This window comes from Thermobia domestica, chromosome 2 (assembly GCF_964235325.1).
Source record: "Thermobia domestica chromosome 2, izTheDome1.hap1.1, whole genome shotgun sequence".
Lineage (NCBI taxonomy): Eukaryota > Metazoa > Arthropoda > Insecta > Zygentoma > Lepismatidae > Thermobia > Thermobia domestica.
Window position 1 is genome coordinate 363,329,448 of NC_137455.1, and position 21,018 is coordinate 363,350,465.

Sequence of the window (21,018 nt, forward strand, 5' to 3'; positions counted from 1 at the left end):
TCACATTACTGGATCAATTCTTCTATGACTTAACTTTAAAAGATCTAAGAAGAATGGCATACAATTTTGCTGAACGTAACTAGTTGCCCCATATCCTATAGCCATGCGAATCGAATGGCAGGAAGAGATTGGACAGAGTCTTTCCGTCGTAGACATATGACTATTGTTTTGCGACAGCCTTCAAAGACTGGTCTGGAGAGAGCTCGTGGTTTTAGCAAGCCACAAGTTGAACGCTTTTTTAATTGTCTAAAAGATCTTGTAAGAGAAAACGGCTTTTCTCTACGAGATATCTACAACATGTACGAAACTGGCATAAATACAGTTCCTCCTAAAGTTCCAAAAGTCGACTAAAAATCAGTTGTGAATAAAACTGTATCTAGTAATTTTGGAGTTAACATAACAGCTGTTTCCTGGTGAGTGCATTTGGTTCCTTTATCCCCCAGATATTTTCCAGAAAACGAATGAAACAAGAATTATTCGATGGCTCGCCGCCGGGTCCTGTGGGAATGATATCTGATTCTGGTTCATCAACTCACAACTTTTCGCAGAATGGTTATATTATTTACACCACAATGTGCGATCAAATTCGGTTACGAAAACGGTATTGTTACTTGTTGACAATCAGACCTCTCACATTTCAATCGAGGCGATTGATTTCTGCAGGCAAAATGGGATAGTGATGTTGAGTTTACCACTCCATACCAGCCATAATTTGAAACCATTAGATCGCTCCTGTTTTTGACCCGCTAAAATCCTGGTATTCAATAGTGTATGATGAATGGATGAGGAATCATCCATCACGCCTAATTCCGAGTTGCGAGTTTGTTTACTGAGGCTTACTACAAAGCTGCAACCATTGGTATCCAGCCTTCAAGAATCTGGAGTTGTCCCACTGAATCCAGATGTGTTTACTGAAGAAGATTTTCTTCCCTCTATTGTGGATGTGGTAGACTTAAATGTAGAAGCCAGCTCTGAAGATGGAAGCATTTCTGAAGCAACAAATCAAGCATCAGACCTGAATAGAGCCCAAAATCGTTCATCACTGATGATGATTCACTGGAAGTAAAAAGGGGCCCATGCAGTGCATCCAGATCAAGCACTCCTTTGCCAGTTGCTCGTCCTCCTCAATCTGTTACCAAACCTTCAAACAGTAACGCTAGATCCTCACTAGAAACAAGCAAGAGCTCATGCGGACTGTCCACTTCAAACACTCTTCTGCCGGTTGCTCGTTCTCATTCATCTGTTACCAAATCTTTAACTAGTAACGCTAGATCCTCACTAGAAGCAAGCAAGAGCTCATGCAGACTGTCCACTTCAAACGCTCTTCTGCCGGCTGCTCGTTCATCTGTTACCAAACCTCCAACCAGTAAAACTGGATCTTCACTGGAGGTAAGCAGGGGCCATGTAGACCGTCTACGTCATGCACTCCTTTGGTGGTTGTCAGTCCTCCTCCGACTGCCACCAAGCCCATAACCAAAAATCTTGATCTTCTTGAGGTCAATCAGAGATTCTGACATCCTCTCCTTTCAAGCAGAACTTACTGTTGCGTTTGCGCCCTCCAAAGAGCAAAGGCAAACATCAACTTGCACCAAGAAAGCTACAACCGAAAGTAACTCCTCAGGTCAGTGAGGAAGTAGTGTACGAGTGTTCATTCTGCAATATCATCTACAGTGATCCACCAATAGAAGACTGGATCAAGTGCGCAAGATGCCATGAATGGTGGCATGAACAATGCACATCATATGAAGGAGTAGACACGTTCATCTGTGATAATTGTTAATACTTTTTGGGTGCGTACTCTTGCCCCTTTGATTTCGTACTCTTGCCCCACATATAGGGGCAAGAGTACGAATTTGAATATTTTCATTTTATGCATTATAGTTTTTCCAAGGACAGAGGTATATAAAAGTTGAGTTCACATTTCGTAAAGGAGAGTTCAAGTTTTGTGTTCCATGTAAAAGTTTTCCGTTGTAAATATTTTTTACCAAGATATATAAGTTTAATTGAAATTTGCGTACTCTTGCCCCCCTTTCCTATAAACAGTGGCATATCTTGAAAATATCAACGTATTTCTCGCAAGTCATATAGGGGACAGGACGGTAGCCAGCTCAAAAATGTAGGGGGGGCGGTAGAAGAAAGGGGCACCGATCAAACCATACTATAGTTCATTTGCAAGTCTATTTGTCGTATAAATAGACTTGCATTTGTCGTATAAATTTTAGGAGGGCCAGTAAAACCTTAAGGGGCTGGCCCCCTTAGACCCCCCTTGGATGTGGGCCTAGTAGGGGAAAACGTATACAATACAACTGCATTTCTCAAAAGCCTAAATATTATATTTTGATACGAACCCATGCATAAATACTGTCTTCGCAATATTTATGTGTCTACTATAAGTTGTACAGTAAATTAAGCGTCTTACCTGAAATTTTTAAGGACGAACTCAGAAAGTAAATTCTGAAGAGCTATATTTTCTCGTGGGGGCCGCAGTGGCTCAGTGGTAGAGCGTTCATCTCTGGTGCTTGGGGTCCCGGGTTCGATCCCAGCCCCCGACAAATCAACTTTGTAGTGGACAAACACGTATGCGTAGGTTTTCTCGGGGTTCTCCCGTTTCCTCCCACTTTCTTCATTCCACCATTTCATTCATTACTCATCATCACCGTCTCCTTTAGCCTAACCGGCATAATCGTGGGACGTAAAACTCAAAGATTTCATTTCATTTTTATATCTTTTCGTGTTAACTTAAAAACTGAATTAGAATGTGATGTTATACAGTATAAATTTGGTAATTTTTTTTTAAAAAAAAGGGAGAGTCCTCTAGCAGCATCCTCCCTAGATTTGCTTTTCCTTCCTTATAAACCATCCAACCCTCTTCGTTCATCTTGTGAATTAACGTGATCAGGCACGCATTTGGCATTGATACGTTAACATACTAATAAACAGAAATTCTACCATAACGATGTATAATCAACGTGTTTTCATTCACAAATTCTACCGTGTTTTTCTTTGTTTTCGTAATCTAGTGGTCGGAGTGAGCACAATTGGTTCACCAGTTCCTGGATCGAACGGTCAGATCTCCCTTTAAAGTGTACATCCCGTCACACGTTCACAAAGATTTTTTTTTCTGTTATCGGGGATCCAAAGCTCTGAAAGGGAGAAATACAAGCCACTACGTCTATGTATTATTGAATGGGTACCATTTTGTGCCCGAAAAGACGATAAGTAATCAAGGGCGCCGATTTCTCTGTAAATTTGGGGAGGGCGTGCATTCAGATGCAGAAGGTATATATATATATATATATATATATATATATATATGGAGATTTTAAGACAAATTGCAATCAAATTATGCCAAATATTGTATATTTAAATATATAAGGGAGCCACATGAGTTTTGGGGGTGCCCGGGCCCCTTTGGCCTCCCAGAATCGGAACCCTTGCAAGTAACTGTAAAATACTTACATCTATATTTTCAAAAAAAAAATCATAAGGACTAGATTGTTTTTATGAATACAGAAGTGTAAGATCAAATTTTCATGCTACATCAACAATTTTTCAGCTAAGCAAGTGTACTTTTATTGAGAAAGTTTACAAATGTGTGTTTTGTTAGGTAGTTTCGTGAGGTTCGGAGCCGGTAGACCCGGTAGGTGTACCACTACATCCCGTCTTCACTGCTGATACATAAGGACAAATCAATCATTTATTTGGTTTCGACCCACTCTGCCTCTTCTGTTGTATTTTAGGCAGTAATATCCAGGAAAGGAACCAAAGTATTATGTAACATCGTATGGAATATGTAAGGAAAATTCACTTTTGAGTATTATGTTCTTTTCTTCAGTGGCGGCTCGTGAGTATATGATATGGTAGTGCCAAAACGTACATAATAAAAATGTATTTCCGTAAAAAAAGAAGAAGAAGAAGAGGTCATGCAAAGGCACAAATAACATCATTTTAGAATTATTTTCTTACATTGTAACATTATATATATATATATATAATGAAGCTGTTTGTGCCTACATTAAACTTACTATAAACATAATGCAAAATGAATAGTTTTTAACTTACCTAGCATGTGGTGACTTCTGTTAAATATAAGAAGATGGGAGAAGCCTAATGGGAGCGGTAAACAAAGTCCATCCGGCGATTCTTCTGTTTGGCAAATAGGTCAATGACCTTCCCATTGAAATCACTTATATCGTTCACAAAACTTTTCTCACACGATAACATTCCTAAAGTACTGAGTCTTTCCTCTTTCATACTGTTCCTGAGGAATGTCTTTATCCTCTTCAAGGCAGAAAAACATCTTTCAGCCTCAGATGTAGACATCGGCATTGTGACTAGCAATTTTAACAGCTTTACAGTTTCACTAAATGATTCACGCAAACCGTCTTCGATGAGTAGAGACAAAAGTGGAACCTCTCCAGAAATAGTTTTTAGCTCTTCCCTTTCATACAGCACTGCAAGTTCATTCTTCAGTCTATTCTTTATTAAAACAGGATACTTGTCTACCATTTCACTAAGGTATTCGTCAGGGAATCTTACGTGATAGTTGTCAAATTCTTCAACTAGGAATAGGTTAGTAGCTATGAGATGACCAGAAAATTCAAATCTATTTTTAATTTCCACTACTATTGTGTCACACACTTCCATCGCATCTCTTTTCATGGTGTCTAGTTCTTTATTATCAGTGCGTGGCCTTTTTGATGGAATGTTATCAAATTCCAACTCATTCCAAACTTCCTCAATTATAAGATCAATTTCCCCCCTTACTTTCTGAATGCCCATTTCGAAATTGTGAATTTGTTCCCTGACTTTAACGGGATCTGTGATTTTCTTCTGCAACTGTGAAAAAATTATCTCAACGTGAGACATGATTCTATGTAAAAATGTTAGCCAGAATACAAATGTGCGATCTTGAAGCCTCAGTTTATATGCTCCAGCTTGTTCAATGGTACTGTGCAATTTAATATCTTCACTGTTTTCAATTGTTTCCATTACCTCAATCAGTTCTTTTCTGTACTCATACATTTACTCCACGCGAATGAAAGTTCCATCTGGTTTGTGATGTACGAGGCAGTCTTCTCTGTACAATAGCATCGAGGATTTTTGTTCTTTCCGTTGATTGTGAAAAAAATGCGCATATCCCAGACAAATGTGCGAAGAAGATACGAGCATGGCGGTTTATGGATGCTGCACGAGACATTATGAGATTAAATTGATGCGCATAACAGTGGATGTAATTTGCATTGGGATATTTATCTTTTATGATTTTTTGCACCCCATTTGTGCATCCACTCATAACCGAAGCACCATCAAAACTTTGTGCTATTAGTTTCTCTGGATTTTCGCTGAGCAAGGAATCCAGTTGGTTTAATATGCAATTTGCTATTGCACGAGCACCATGACCATCGGGATTTACAAAATTCCAGAATCTCTCTACTGGGATTCCTCCAACGATATACCTCAGTACTAAAACTAACTGAAACTGGGTAGATATATCTGTTGTTTCATCAGCTATAATGGCAACGTAATCTACACTTCTGATTTCTTTAGCTACTTCATCATGATACACTTGTAACATACAGGAAAGCAGTTCGTTTTGTATTGTTTTTGACGTGCCTTTGAACACGGATGACTGACTTAGGTGGCTTTTCAAATCTTTATCCAGTTCTGCACTGAAATCAATTAATTCTCGAAAGACACCTTTATTTGAAGAGTCCTCAGACTCAACATGCCCCCTTAGTGCAAGTTCTAAAGCTCCGCAGAAACGAATGCAGTTTATAATCAAATTCAAAATGTATCTGTTTTTATTTACTTGTTCATTATGCTTAACTATGGACTGATGATATTGAGAATCCAGCCGAGCTTGGATATTTGTCTTCCCTAACAAAGACAAACTTAGTACATTGTTCAGATGTACTGCTGACTTTTCATGTTTTTTAATCTTATCCCAAATATGCACTAAGTCTGTGACGCCAGATTTTGTCCAGCTTGCGTCCCCCCCAAACAACATACACGGAAAACAGAATAAAGCATTGGCTACATCACAACCACAAATCCAACTGTTTTTCAAATATATGTTCATGTTAAATTGACGCAATCTTTCCTTATTACGGATCACTTGCTTAACAGACAATTTTAAATTAGGCATTGGCCTTCCTAAATTTTTAACACTTAGTTTGTCGTCATATGATAGGGATGAAAACGGAATTTTCAGTAAATTACTTACCGCATTCATCGTTATGTATTGTCCTGGTTTCACGGAAAGTACTTATAAATACGAAGAAAGAAGAAAACAACACTACACTTAATTACACGCCATCAAAAATTCGCAAAAATATATAATTCGCAAGTTATACACACACACACCACATTCAACACCCAAACACTCATGCGCACAATGTGTTTTTATCTATTACCGGGGGGAAAAGCATACCTGCGTTGACAACACAATAACGAAAAAAACTCCAAATCGATTTTTTGGGAGGGTCAAATCCAGATGGTACATATTGATATGTAATAAGTAGCTAGTTTGGAAACACTGCAATAGAAACAAGTGAATTAGGAATCACGTGTTGGAATTCCAGGCGACTGTAGCTCCGAAACAATGCCCCCTCTCCTAGCGAAACAAATCTCCCGCTTTGAGCCACCTTCAATCGTGGCACAAAACGCTAGTTATTTCTCCGTACTTTTCTCCTGCTCTCCAACTAACGAGCATGCGCACAAACCATTTTTAGAACAGTCGGGAGAGCAACGTAGAATTTGGCACGAACAGAGTAGAAAGATATGTACAGCTAGCGCGCGACCACCGCGCAATTCAAACCAGCATCTCGTGAGCAATGATGACGTTGCAAGTAAAGTACTGTGCGTAAAAGTGAGAAATGTATTTAGCAAGAGGCAAATTATATTATTTATATTATTTTGTTGTATTATTTGTGGTAGTGCCATGGCACATTGGCTCCCCCCCCAGCGGCCGCCGCTGCTTTTCTTTATATTTTGGGAAAATGACACTGGAGAAAATGATATGAAATTTTTCAGTTTTACGTCCCACGATTATGCAGGTTAGGCTAAAGGAGACTGTGATGATGAGAAATGAATGAAATGGTAGAATTAACAAAGTGGGAGGAAACGAAAAGAAAACCCACGCACACGGTGTTTGTCCACCAAAAAGAACACTTGGCCCAAGCTGGGTGATACTGCAGAAATTGAACGGCCGAGTATGATAAAACATCTTAAACACGATTAATTTTATTTTGACAGAAACAATTGATTTTACATCGTCTGCTCACTGTTTCAAATGTTTTCGAGACGACCACCAAACCCCTTTTCTCCCTCTGTACAATCGAGTCGAAACCTTGGAAGTTCTCGTAAATCTTAGCGATGAACTTGCCTGATATTTGAGACGTGTTGCATCTTCTCAACGCCCTTCCTTGACTTGTATTACTAATTTAAAAAAATGGTTGTTCGCCGTGCTGTACCGACATGATTGAACACTTTTTTTCCGGTAGATAGCGATGGCTCTTTCTATCTTGCGCAGAAGTAAAGAAAACTTAAGATGAAAAGAGTCGTCTTTAAGCTGTATCTTCAAAAACTCTCATAATAAACAATACACGAATTGTTTGTTTAATGGCAATATACATGCTGATAGAGAGAAATCGCTACTAGAATTAATTATCACTCAATGTTAAACACGTGGGTTCCGTGCAATTTTAAAGATGTAACATACGCTTGTACATGATGGGTTTGCCTCCTTCTGAAAGACATTGGTGTAATGTATTTATAATAGTACAGGTAGCACATCTGCTATCGAAAATAAAATTGCCAAGAATTCTTGCGCAACGTGACTTTCAGTGGAAGAAGGCGCGAAACAAATACAGTAAAACCTGTCAACTTGGCCACCTGTTTATCTTGGCCCGGTTCGTCTTGAACCCGCATTTTTCCATAAGACATTCGTTACTTACTACTCTGTAAGTTGGCCACCTGTCTATCTTGAAGTTGGCAGCATTGAAGCAATGTTTATCCTATGTTGATAATGATAAATTTTCCTGCGTATCTTGGCCCCAAGAATAGGTTTTGTTAATTTTCTTAACTCTTTCGTATTCCCATATGAGAGCCAAATGTTCTGTATTTGTTACTGGAGACAAAGAAGCATAGATTCCCACGATTTGTTCTTGGAGGTCACTCGCCAGAACACTACCCTGACAAAAGGGTGGCGAAGGAAGATGCGAATAAGAAAAAGCACGTACAGGAATTCAAGATATGGTTGTACGTATTTGTTTACCCTGTCTGTCTTGGTAAAACCATTAGCTATATCGGGTCTTTTCATCAGTGGGGAGCTTGGGTCTAGGTCAAAACCCCCACAGCCAAAACCCCCACACTCAAGAAATGTCAAAACGCCCACACGATCGGTCATAACTCCCACACAAATGGACAAATCCCCCAAACGCACGAACGGTCAAAACCCCCACAGCCAAAACTCCCACACTCAAGAAATGTCAAAACGCCCACACGATCGGTCATAACCCCCACACAAATGGACAAATCCCCCAAACGCACGAACGGTCAAAACCCCCACAGCCAAAACCCCCACACTCAAGTAATGTCAAAACGCCCACACGATCGGTCAAAACTGCCACACAAATGGACAAAACTCCCACACATAGCAACGGTCACAATCTCCACATAAATGGACAAAATCCCCACACAAATGGACAAAACCCCCACACAATCGGACAAATCCCTCACACTCTGAAAATACCGTGATTGCACGTGTTTGTTGCGGCTCTTTACGACGTCCACTTTAGTGTTTCTGTCATTACAAAACAGTGCAAGAAGAATAGTTGCAACATCAGTTTAATTGGAATAAAAAATGTTATTAAAAAGTACAAGGGCAAGACATAAAATCAGGATCATTTCAGAGTGTGGGAGATTTGACCGATTGTGTGGGAGTTTTGTCCATTTGTGTGGGGCTTTTGTCCATTTATGTGGGGATTGTGACCGTTGCTATGTGTGGCTGTTTTGTCCATTTGTGTGGGAGTTATGACCGTTGGAGGTTATAACCGATTACCAGTGTGGGGGTTTTGGCTGTGGGGGTTATGACCGTTCGTGTATTTGGGAGATTTGTCCATTTGTGTGGGGGTTATGACCGATCGTGTGGGCGTTTTGACATTTCTTGAGAGTGGGGGATTTGGCTGTGGGGGTTATGACCGTTCGTGCGTTTGGGAGATTTGTCCATTTGTGTGGGGGCTTTGACCGTTTGTGTGGGCGTTTTGACATTTCTTGAGTGTGGGTGTTTTGGCTGTGGGGGTTTTGACCGGTTCCCGGGAGCTTTAGTAATTCCGGAAAATTCTCAAGGTTAACGCTAAACACTTCAATTGTCATTTACTGGTACCTGACTCCTTGTCGAAAGGTAGCGGAGGTTTTAAGATATTAATGCCCTTAAGACTTTCTCAAAACATCTTTCGCTCCAAGTGAAATACTTGTAGCTCATTAAGAAGAGGTAATTACTACAAAATTAGAAAGTGCATATGTGCAAAAAAAAAAAAAAAGAATAAACGACATACGTCTAGAATGAACCACCATAAATAAATTTGTTACTAATAACTGATTTGGTACTTTTCGAAAGGTATCTACAGAAAATATTAGCCACTGCCAAAAAAAACAAACATATAAACTGCATATAAATTGTTGAATTTATAATTTTACTTTTCTTGTTTTCAATCTGAATAACTCAGTGTACTACAATACTAGTTTCTATAATCTGCGTACTGCTTTCTATTTTATGCTTGTTTGTGTGATTGTGTTTTCAATCCGAATAATTCAGTGTACCATAAAAGTTTTCTGGAAGAAAGAGGTACTATATTAAATATACTGGAGTATTTTTTTCTAGTACTGTGCATTATTATGATTACTCTATATACTTTATTTAAAAGTAGCTGTCGTGGTATTGCTTATTAAAATTTTACAATCAAGTATTACTAGAATTCCAATTCTAAAAATACACCAATCACACTTATTTTCTGTAAGTTAGCACCTGTCTAAATTGGCCACTTTTAAATGCAACCGATGGTGGCCAACATAGACAGGTTTCAATGTATCCTCGTCGCCAAAAGTGCCTTTATATCGCCGTGACGGGTATGTGATCGCGCGGTAGGAAAGGATGGTTGCATAAGAATATGTGATTAACTTTGAAGAGTTTTTATTTTGACTAGGGAAATAACGTAGGTATAGGGAATAAACGCACAGATTTGAATTATCAGTGCAGTGCCATCTCTGAAAAGATTCGTATTCTCTGTTCGTCAATTTTTATTGACTTATATGTTAAGTTATATGTTAAGCAGACAGTACCACAACATCTGTCACTGATATCGTAGATCATCTTACTTTTTAAAATTGCCTCAGTAGCTTATTTGTCGAAATATTAACCTCCAGAAATGATGTAGAGAGAAGAGAAAGAAGGAGATACAACATCTGTAAGATTTTTACTCTCATCCTTTAGGAATAAAATTTTATAATTACTGAAATTTGGTGTATAGTTATTCTTTTCCGAAGCATAGATTTCTGAATGGTGCCTCATTTGCAAGAAATGGGGGCATTACTTCCCCATATCCTCCTTAGGGATAGTCATTTCTAAATACCTTAGAAATGAGCTGTAAAGTAAACAAAAAAAGATAGAAGTAAAAAACCAAACACCTTACAACACCTAAATTAATACCTAATATAACGTACCTTACGTAATACCTTAAGTCTTGTAAATGAGCTCCATATCCTGTTCTTCATTTCAGCGAAAATATTAATAGTTATTTCTTAGAATTCAGGTATCCTACAAAGCTTCCATACCAAGTTCTTTATTGTAAGTGTCCGTAATTCAGAAAGTTTGTCATGGTGTTCGTTAAGTAAGTTACACTTTTTCAGTCCATTCATTGAATGTTTACAAAAAACTGGAGTTAATGGAATGCTCAATACCATATTTAGCAGCTTTGTTATTTCCTGATATATGCTTTGTGGTTCATTACTGAGAATATATTTCAAGTATTCGGGAAGAGAAATGTGTTCGTTACTATTAGAACATAAGTTGATAAGTTCATTCTTAAGCTGATCTGAGCAAAAAGTATTAGGAAAGGTGGATATAAAATCATTCAGTTTGCCGTATGGAATAATTTGTTGATGCATACTTAATATTCTATAATTTATTAGTTATACAATGACCAGATTTTTGTATTTTTCAAATCTTTCATCTGCGTAATTATTGAGTGAAGAATCTAATATAAATAGAGTTTGTTTGTGTGTCTATCTATCTATTTTTGTTTATGTATGCCCCAGGAGACCAGAAGAGTGGATCGAGTTACCAAAATTTGGTCATGGGTACCTTGATCCAGGCCCCAGACCAGGACGAAACGTTTCTTTTTTTTAATTTTGAACTAGGGGGCGCTTACCAGGGCATGTAGAAGTACTGGTCTCTCTCGCGAAAAACATAAAAGTGATAGAATTACCAATACATCTAAACTTTTCATTAGGGGGTCTTCTTTTTTTATTCTGATGTTGGAGACACATTAAGGACAATATATATACTAATACCAATATACCTGTATATTAAGATGGATCTCGCAGAGATTGGAATACAAAATGGAAACTGGATGCAGTTACCTAAGGATAGAAGTCAGTGGAGAGCTTTTGTGAATGCGGCATTGAACCTCTGGGCATAAGCCACAGAGTTAGTTACTGAATTAGTTACACTAATGTTCTTCAAGGCTACGTTATAACAATTTAACATTTTATAGGGGGAGCTCGAAACATGGTTTAAAATAAAAATAAATAAGAAGAAATAGCGGTCTGTTTCTGTCACTTACAAATCCAGCTTAAAATTAAGATAAGGAGCCCTGTAAACGTAGACAGAACAGGAAACATCTCTTCGCAGGTACTATTACACAGCGCAAATCTTTCGACTTTACCGTCTTACGTGGCTGTTTTTCCTACGCTTCTATAGGTTGATACAAGTTAAAGGAGCAGTTCAAGTTAAAAACAAGTTTGGTGCTATAGAAAGAGTAACAAAAAATAAGAGATCCGTATTTTTTTTATATCTTCATAGGCCGTCTCGTTCATCTTCTACAGGCATTCGTTTTTCAGTGAATCGTAAATGCTGACTTCACGCGTGGGATACGCGAGGAACTCAATGTGAGTCACTTGTCAACCACACTGAGAAAAATCCATTATCCGGACAGCGGTATATTGTACAAATACAAGGATTCGTTATGTTTACTAAGGAAATCTGTACGGAGCGTACTTTATCCATATACTACACAGGTACTGCCTTTTACCCGCTTAGATATAACATCATTTCGCTGCAGGATGTCTGACATCTAACAATCTTCTGTATTTTACATACATATACGTATGTTAAGTACTTCAGTTATACGTTATATACGTCCATCTGTACGTGAGATCCAGACCGCCTATAGACCCTCTTTTTTTCGCCATGGCTGACGTCATTGAACTAGCGTCTTTTGCTTGCGAAACGAGGTTGTTACAATCGGAAAAGAAGAGAGGAAGGAAACAAAAACCTGGGTAAGTGCACTAGTTAACTATTACTTTAGTTAAATATTCCATTAATTATATATTCTTTTAGTGTAACTTGCTTTAGTATAGTACTAAGTAAGTAATATAGTTTATGACTACAACTCGTTAATGATTGAGGAGAATGGAATGGGTGAATCTGAATTTTGAGAAATCTTTGAATATTAATGTTTTGAAACATTTTACGTTACAAGGTAGCAAAATGAATGTTATGTGTTTATTCATTCCGTTTTATATGTGACGATTTATTACGTGGTGCAGAGTTACTACAGGACTGCTTAACATAATTGCTAAGAAACCGTTTTCAGCGCGAAAATTCCCTTGTGTAGTGAAGATTTAGGCTTTAGGTCTCTGGGCTTTCGGCATCAATGGCCTTGTTAGCCCGTCACATATGAGGGATGACGTCCCTCGATGAGCACACTATCCGGGTAAAGGAAGGGAAGAAAGGATTTGGGAAGGAAGAAAACGGCCTGGGACCTATATGTTAGGTACCACTCCGGCATTTTCCTGCTGTGAATGAGGAAAACCCAAGGAAATCTCATTCAGGATGGCTGGACTTAAAATCTTTTGATACTTTTTCGACTGAGGAAATCGATCCCCAACGGGATCGAACCCGGGACCGTTCGCACCGAAGGCGAGAGCGTTAGCAACTACGCTACGCGGGGCCACTTGTGTAGTCTAGAAAACTCATTTTTATTAGGATATTTGCATTTTTTTTTTTTTTTTTTACTTTTAGTTTAACGCCCCATGATTGTACATAAACGTAAGTGAGAAGGTGACGATGAGATACATGATAATGGTGGAATCAAGAAAATGTAAGGAAACTGGAAAGTCTTAAGAATAACCACACCTACAGTGTTCACCAAAAGGCTATTTGTCGGGAGCAGGAATCGAACCAGGGACCTAACAGGTCAGAGGTAAGCGCTCTACTACAGAGCTTTCTTTTGTTTAAAGAACTTGTTTACATTGAAATATATATATTTGACGAAGATATTTATATATTTTACAGCCTCACTGAAATTTAAAAAAAAAGTAGTCAGGGAGAGCTTACTTGTCAGGTTTTTATTTTTTAAATTTAATTTGATTTGATTTCTATTTATTTATTTTTGCTTGTTATGTTCCCTAGTTAATTAATGTTTGGGTTACTGAGAATTAAAACCTTTTTAGTATTATTGTTATGGCATCACTTTGGAACCAAAAAGTTTGATTTTTTTTTCTTGTGTTTTCATATAGGAAGTTGGTAAGTTTGTGCCTTAGCATTGGTTTGGTTTCTACTGTAGAACGTAATTGAAGGTCATGTTGAGTTGAGTCTTGGCGGGTTTGAGTTCGTGAAGTGTCAGGCACTGATTGTGCCCCTGTCTTCTGTCTGTGATGTTTCCTGGTTTTGGGCAGTGCCAACGCAGGCCGCGTAACTACAACACAGCTTCAACAGCTCTACGAGTGCCAGGCGTTTGAATTTCACCCTTCGTTCCGGCGTGACTAATGCAGTATAGTACTAGGTTCAAATTCTATGGCTGGTAAAAACGGTATGGTAAGAAACACAACGTAATAGTTATTAGTTTAATTAGTGTTTCTTCATAGTATTGTTTCACTATTTCTAGAAGGAATTAACTATTAACGAAGTAATGAATAAGCAAAAACACACTTTGATTGACGTTTACGATTTCTCATACTCCATTGAGGATGTTTTGATCCTCAGTTGCGCAAACATCCAGTGTGCGTTTTTTTTTTTTTAATTTTTTGTTGCTTACACTGCCTTACAGATGAGGGTTATAGTTAAGGAGCCGTACTTCCCATTTAGGGAAGGACGAGAAACGCCATACTTTCAGGAATTATTCATTGACTATCTAGGACAGCGTTTCCCAACCGGTGCGCCGCGGCACACTGGTGTGCCGTGAATGGGCCGCTAGTGTGCCGCGAGGAAGTCGAAGCAAATTATTAATTCTATAGCAATCAAATTGCAAGACGAAGGAAAAATGTATATTTTTATTTCACATTACTATGAACCTCTACTATGAATCTACAACTTTAAGTTTCATACCGTGTTACTTTTCTGTACATTTTTAATGTTGAAAATATATATTGGTTATCATTGTTGTGACTATTATTGCTTCTTTATTGTTGCAGACTATTTTGTAACTTGAAAATTTAAAATAACATTCAATCCTTTCGACAAATTAAATACATTTGTATTTTAAAAGTAAAAAAGATTTGTTTGTTCGTTCGTTATTTAGTGATCTTACTTCTTAGTGAAAGGTTGGATACAGTTTTCGAACAAGAAAGCTTAGTTTTAAAAACCTGAGTCCAATATTTCATTGCAATTGTTTTATATTTTTAAATTAGAATGAAAAATAAGCATAATAATTTACCACGTGGAAAAAAACAGTGATTGAGCTTTCTTCTCTGTGAGAAGGAGATCAATAATCGCAGAAAAAATACTAGTTTTATATTTACAAATAATAATATCTATGAGTGCGCCGCGAGAATTCAAGTTACATCCGTAGTGTGCCGCAAGTTGAAAAAGGTTAGGAAACGCTGATCTAGGATGTTAAAAAGCAGGTAATAGACTGAGTTCTTGCCCTTGTACTTAGGGTGTTTAGGTAGTGCAACAATAAGATGTATCCTCGTGCACGGGAGATGAGAAGTAGCTGTTCTTAACTATTACCCAGATGGGTTCCCTCGTGGCTAAGTGGTTAGTGTACACGCCTTTGGCGTGGGACACCCGGGTTCGATTCCCGGCCGGAGCTTATGTGGTTCGGATTTCACGTTAATCTGTAAGTCCATGTCTCATACAGCCTTGCTGCTGAAAGGAACGTTAAAATGAACTCAGCACTGCTTTACAGATGCAATTGTTCGATTCCGAGTTCGAATGAAGCTTTTTACGGGCAGGGGGTGACTTTTATATATACAATCCAAGCATTTTAGTTATCAGTCAGTGATGTAATATATATATACAGTAATATATACTGTAATATATATATACAGTATATATATATTTTACAAAATTGAAAGTGACTAAGTTTATGACTCTCAATCTCTTAGGGCCGCGGTGGCTCAATGGTAGAGCGTTCACCTCTGGTGCTTGGGGTCCCGGGTTCGATCCCAGCTCCCGCCAAATGAACTTTGTGGTGAACAAACACCGCATGCGTGGGTTTCCTCGGGATTTTCCCGTTTCCTCCCACTTTTTCATTCCACCATTTCATTCATTGCTCATCATCACCGTCTCCTTTAGCCTAACCGGCATAACCGTGAGACATAAAACTCAAAGATTTCATTTCATTTTCATTTCCATTGTAGCTCTCCCCGCAACCAGTGTTGCCAAACTGTTGACAATAAGTTTGCGAAACGAGAGGTGGCGACTCGAATTTTGGGTGAAAAGTCGCTATAAAAAATAATCGAGAAATTCATTGTCTATAAGCATTGTTTTAAAGTTGTAGATGTAAACTAAACAATATGTTCTACTCACTGCCGCAAATCCCGGGGGGGGGATGACGGATACATGTCCCCTCCAATCTTGGAACTGAGGGGGAGTTTTCCCCAATAATCCGATTTGAAATGTGTTTTTTGGGAGAAATTTGATGATTTTTGTCCAATTGCTACAAAGGAACGTGAGATAAAATAGACGTCTCCCAGAATAAGCCTCAAATCTGCAGCTTCCCAATGCTGAAGACAACTCTGATACTCCACAACATTGTTTTTCAACTTCATAACTATTTTGGACATCGCAAAATAAAAAGTATGGTAACGGTCTTACCCTTCCCCCCCAATGTTGAAGACAGATTTGCGCCGCTGGTTCTACTCACATCTTTGTAAACAGGGCGCAACCAATCCTTGAATTCAGGGATCATTTCAGATTGTTTCGGGTACTTTTGTTCATATTGTGGAGTCAAAATAGTTCCGAAATAATTAACACTACAGTACTTACGTTAAGCAATTTTTTGTAAAAGAAAAACTGCAGAATAATTAAAAGACCCCAAAGAACAAATATAACAAACATCCACATCGCCTTTATTCACGCATCTATAGCTAATCTTTTTGCTATCGGTAAAGATGTATTACGTGTGTCTCTCAACGGAAACTGCGAACTAAAGGACATCAAGTTTGTAGTTCTTCTTCGTTAGAGGACAAGGGCAACATAACAATGCAGGATTGTGGGCCAGTGGGTACGCTGTATTTCCAAACTCTTCATCACTTGCGCTGATTAAAACAAACAAACAGAAAAAAGAACAAACAGAAGCATTATTAGTTCAAAAACTGTTTTGAACTAATAATGCTTCTCTACAGATGAAAATTTTGTTTGCAGCAAAAAGTCGCTAAATGTATAAGTAGCTGAATCGTCATTTAAAAATCACCCATAAAAGTCTCCAATCGGAAAAATTATTCGTAGGGCGACCATACGTCCCGTTTTGACCGGGACAGTCCCGTTTTAGGGGCGTTTCCCGGCCTTCCCGTCAGAAGATGGAAAAAAGTAGTATTCGTCCCATTTTATGTAAATGAAAGAAGTAAATAACAAACCCAGTACCTTTACTCCTTTTAAAAGTATTAATAACAACAAAGAGGCAAAAATTGAACTGAAATTCCCTATATTAAACATACTCTATAGTTCGTAGTACTGCTCGAAAGACAGCAGAGATTTAGCAGTTGGTTGTGTGTTGAACAAACTTCAACGTGTCTTTCCTTTTTCATAAGTACCCGCTCAGTAACAAAGAGAGAGAGAGGGGGAACTCTGATATCAAGGCACTGATAAATGAAATGAAATGAAATTTTTGAGTTTTACGTCCCACGGTTATGCCGATTAGGCTAAAGGAGACGGTGATGATGAGAGATGAATGAAATGGTGGAATGAAGAAAGTGGGAGGAAACGGGAGAACCCCGAGAAAACCCACGCACACGGTGTTTGTACACCACAAAGTTCACTTGGCGGGAGCAGGGTTTGAACCCGGAACCCCAAGCACCAGAGGTGAACGCTCTACCACTGAGCCACCGCGGCCCCAAGGCACTGGTAAGAACAAAGGTAGATCTAAAAGCCAGAACCTATCCCGTTTTTAACTGAAAATTTTATGGTCACCCTACGCTATCGTTGAGGTCGAATTCCCCTGATTTAGTGACTTTTCCCAAAATTGGCAACATTGACCCCCACCGAACAACACCAAGTCATCTGTAGCCTAGCAAGCATAATAGTGGGACGTAAAACTTAAAGATTTTATTTCATTTCGAACAACACCCCCAGAAACCTACTGTTATACCATTCCCAAAACACCCTTTTGTACAATTCTCCCTATTCGAAAAAAATTGTAAATAGCAGGGTTCATACATAAATATGGAACTCAATTTCCCTGAATTTTCCAGGTTTTCCAGGTATTAATTTTGCAATTTCCAGGTCTAGTGGAAGAAACTAATAATACGAGAAGACATAAATTTTAAGAATACTATATTTATATATTTGAGAATGGCCACCCTTCTCCCCAATGAACGATTGCAATTAAATATTGAGTCACAAGAAAATAAATAATCAAAACAAATAAAATTTAAGTTGAAAAATATTAAGTTGAAAAAGGGCCCGCGAGATTTTAACTGATTCTTGTAGTACTCAACGAGAGAAATCGACTAGTGAGGGAATTTTCAAAATCGGCGCAGGCAAGCATGAAGAAAAACCCATTTTCATGTACCGGATCAAAATGGGGAAGAAAAAAGGGCCGCGAAATTTTAACTGATTCTTGTAGTACTCAACGAGAGAAATCGACTAGTGAAGAAATTTTCAAAATCGGCGCAGGCAAGCATGAAGAAAATGGCATTTTCATGTACCGGTTCAAAATGGGGAAGGAAAAAGGGCCCGCGAGTTTGAACCGTTACGATGTATGTTCACGAATGTGCTCGTCTTCTCAAATTTAGTTAATTACTGTAGCACTGAAACATGTGACACAGAGTCACGTTGTGGATGACTCTGCAATCGGCAACCACTGCACATATACTCCTCCAGTCCCACAGTTTTATTATTTCGATCCATTCCTCACGTGCTAACGGCATGGTTTAACATCTGCAAGAAAGAGGTAAATGTAACGTTCAATTGGCAATAGCTTTTCACCAAATTAAGCTGCATGAAATCTGATTGCATTTTTGACATACTGAGAAAATTCTAGCCCGTGGCCATATGTATCACATATCCCACCAGTTCATAATAAAAATTTTGAACACAAAATTACGGTCGTCCGTGTGATGTACTCCCAAAAGGCCTAATGTGTATCACCCACCTCACATTCAATGAAACCACATCCGTGTAGAATTTAGAAAGGAACTTCTTATGATGTATACAGTATGTCTCAAAAGTTCCCTGACATAGGGTAACTCTGTTATTATCAGAGTTACAGCAAAATGTAAGAGGAAAAATCATATCGAAATATGACGTTTTCAATCTAAAGTGAACACTTTTTTTTTTCAAAAAAAATCGGACGAGATATTTGTGCTGTATACTCTTTATGCACCCAAATTTAAATGAAAATGCAACGTTGTCATTTACCTGGACCCACAACATAAGTGAATGAAGTTCCTGTTTGAAACGGGGGCTGGCCATCGAAATGTTAGCGCAAAAGAAAGTAACTTCATTCACTTATGTTGTAGGTCCAGGTAAATGGGAACGTTGCATTTTCATTTCACATTAGGCGCATAAAGAGTGTACAGCGCAAACGAGTCATCCGATTTTAAAAATTCCTTCACTTTAGATTGAAAACATCATATTTGGAGATGCTTTCCTCTCCTACATTTTGTTGTAACTCTGATAATAACAGAGTTACCCTATGTCAGGGGACTTTTGAGACACCCTGTATACCTTATTTAATGTATGTTTTATGTCACTATAACTGTAGTATAATTTAGTTTGTTTAAATTTACAATTTAATATAAGTAGATTCGGATTTACATGCGTAGGATTTTGCATGCATCTAACTAATGAATTCTTTTATATTCATGCTTCACTTAGTGACTTGGCTTTGGACTGCAACTGATTATTGTAACCCATTATTGCTTGAGAAGAAACAAGATATCCGAATCTTCATTTGAAGAAATCAAAGGTCTATTGGAAAGCTGGGGATTACAATCATTAATTTCTACATTTCAAGGTGCGTAAATTATATATTCTGTGTTTCTTGTTAAATTACTATTACTATTATTGGGTTTAGAATCAATCAAGCACTTCATGATATTTTATGGGGATCAAGATGGGTGCCGGATAGATAAGTATTTAAGCGTCAGGTTCTTAATTCTTTTCAATTTAATATTTAATCAATGATTATTTTCTCCCTCGTTATTCGGCCAAATCGTATTTTTCATTACTCAATTCATTACTCAATTCTGACCGTCAACCTACATAGCATATTCGTAGGACGTAAAACAAAGATTTCCTGTTATTTTTTTTTGTTTCTATCTCTTTCCTCCATAGCTGTGAAAAATAACGCCTTCAGCATCATAAATTTGTATGCTACTTGCGCCTTCAGTCGTCTACTCTTCGGTGGCTCAGTGGTAGAGCGTTCACCTCCGGTGCAGGGGGTCCCTGGTTCGATCCCAGCTCGCGCCGTGTGGACTTTGTGGTGGACAAACACCGTGCTCGTGGGTTTTCTCGGGGTTCTCCCATTTCCTGCCACTTTCTTTATTCCACCATTTCAGTCATTTCTCATTATCACCGTCTCCTTTAGCCTAACCAGCATAACCGTGGGACGTTAAAGATTGCATTTTTTATTAATCTCAGTATTTTATAGTGTATTCTTAAGCTTAAGGTGATGTATAATTAAATTTTGAATTCAGTTAACTTATTTTATTTCTCAGATTGTTTTTAAAATGAATGTACAAACGTTTATTTTCATTCTTGAGTGTTTAAAGTGATGTATAGTTATTAAACATAGTATTTAATATTGTACTCTTAACGTGAAAGTGATATACAGTTAACTTTTGAATTCAGTTAACATTTTTCTTTCTGAAATTGCTTTAAAAAGTATGTAAAAACGTTTCTATTTTCTTTCTTGAGTGCTAAAAGTGATGCAAAGTTATTAAGCTTACTACTTTATATTGTATTCTTAACCCTAAACTGATACACAGTGCGTTTTTGAATAAATTATATCAAGTTATTTGAGTGACGAATACTGGTAGAAAATCCTGACTACTACTGGAACATTTTGATTTTAAGGTGACGACTACTGGTGCAAGGATTTTAAAATATTGTTTTTCCTTCAACGGCTACTCCTTTTTGAATTCTGACTATATGGTCATTATAGGAAGGATCAGTGCGTCCTTCCAACTATGGTACAGCTCCGACAGATTCACGATGCTCAGAGAAGAGACAAAATAGTGTTTTCAACCTTAAAGTGAGAACCATTGGCGTTTTTACCCTGCTATGCAAAAGTAAGTGAGTACTCCAATGGGGTTCCAATGCGGTACCTAATTTCTGCATTTTAGATA

General features: G+C 38.0%; 2 protein-coding genes across 2 annotated transcripts; both read right to left on the reverse strand.

Annotated features, from left to right (window-relative positions):
• Positions 1–4,107: 4,107 nt before the first annotated feature.
• LOC145679600 (zinc finger MYM-type protein 1-like) lies at positions 4,108–4,992 on the reverse strand. Its single transcript, XM_081750177.1, has one exon. It carries the CDS (start codon positions 4,990–4,992, stop codon positions 4,108–4,110), a length of 885 nt encoding a protein of 294 aa, XP_081606303.1.
• A 25-nt stretch (positions 4,993–5,017) lies between these two features.
• LOC145679601 (zinc finger MYM-type protein 1-like) lies at positions 5,018–6,235 on the reverse strand. Its single transcript, XM_081750178.1, has one exon. The coding sequence runs from the start codon at positions 6,233–6,235 to the stop codon at positions 5,018–5,020; it is 1,218 nt and encodes a 405-aa protein (XP_081606304.1).
• Between the last annotated feature and the right edge of the window lie 14,783 nt (positions 6,236–21,018).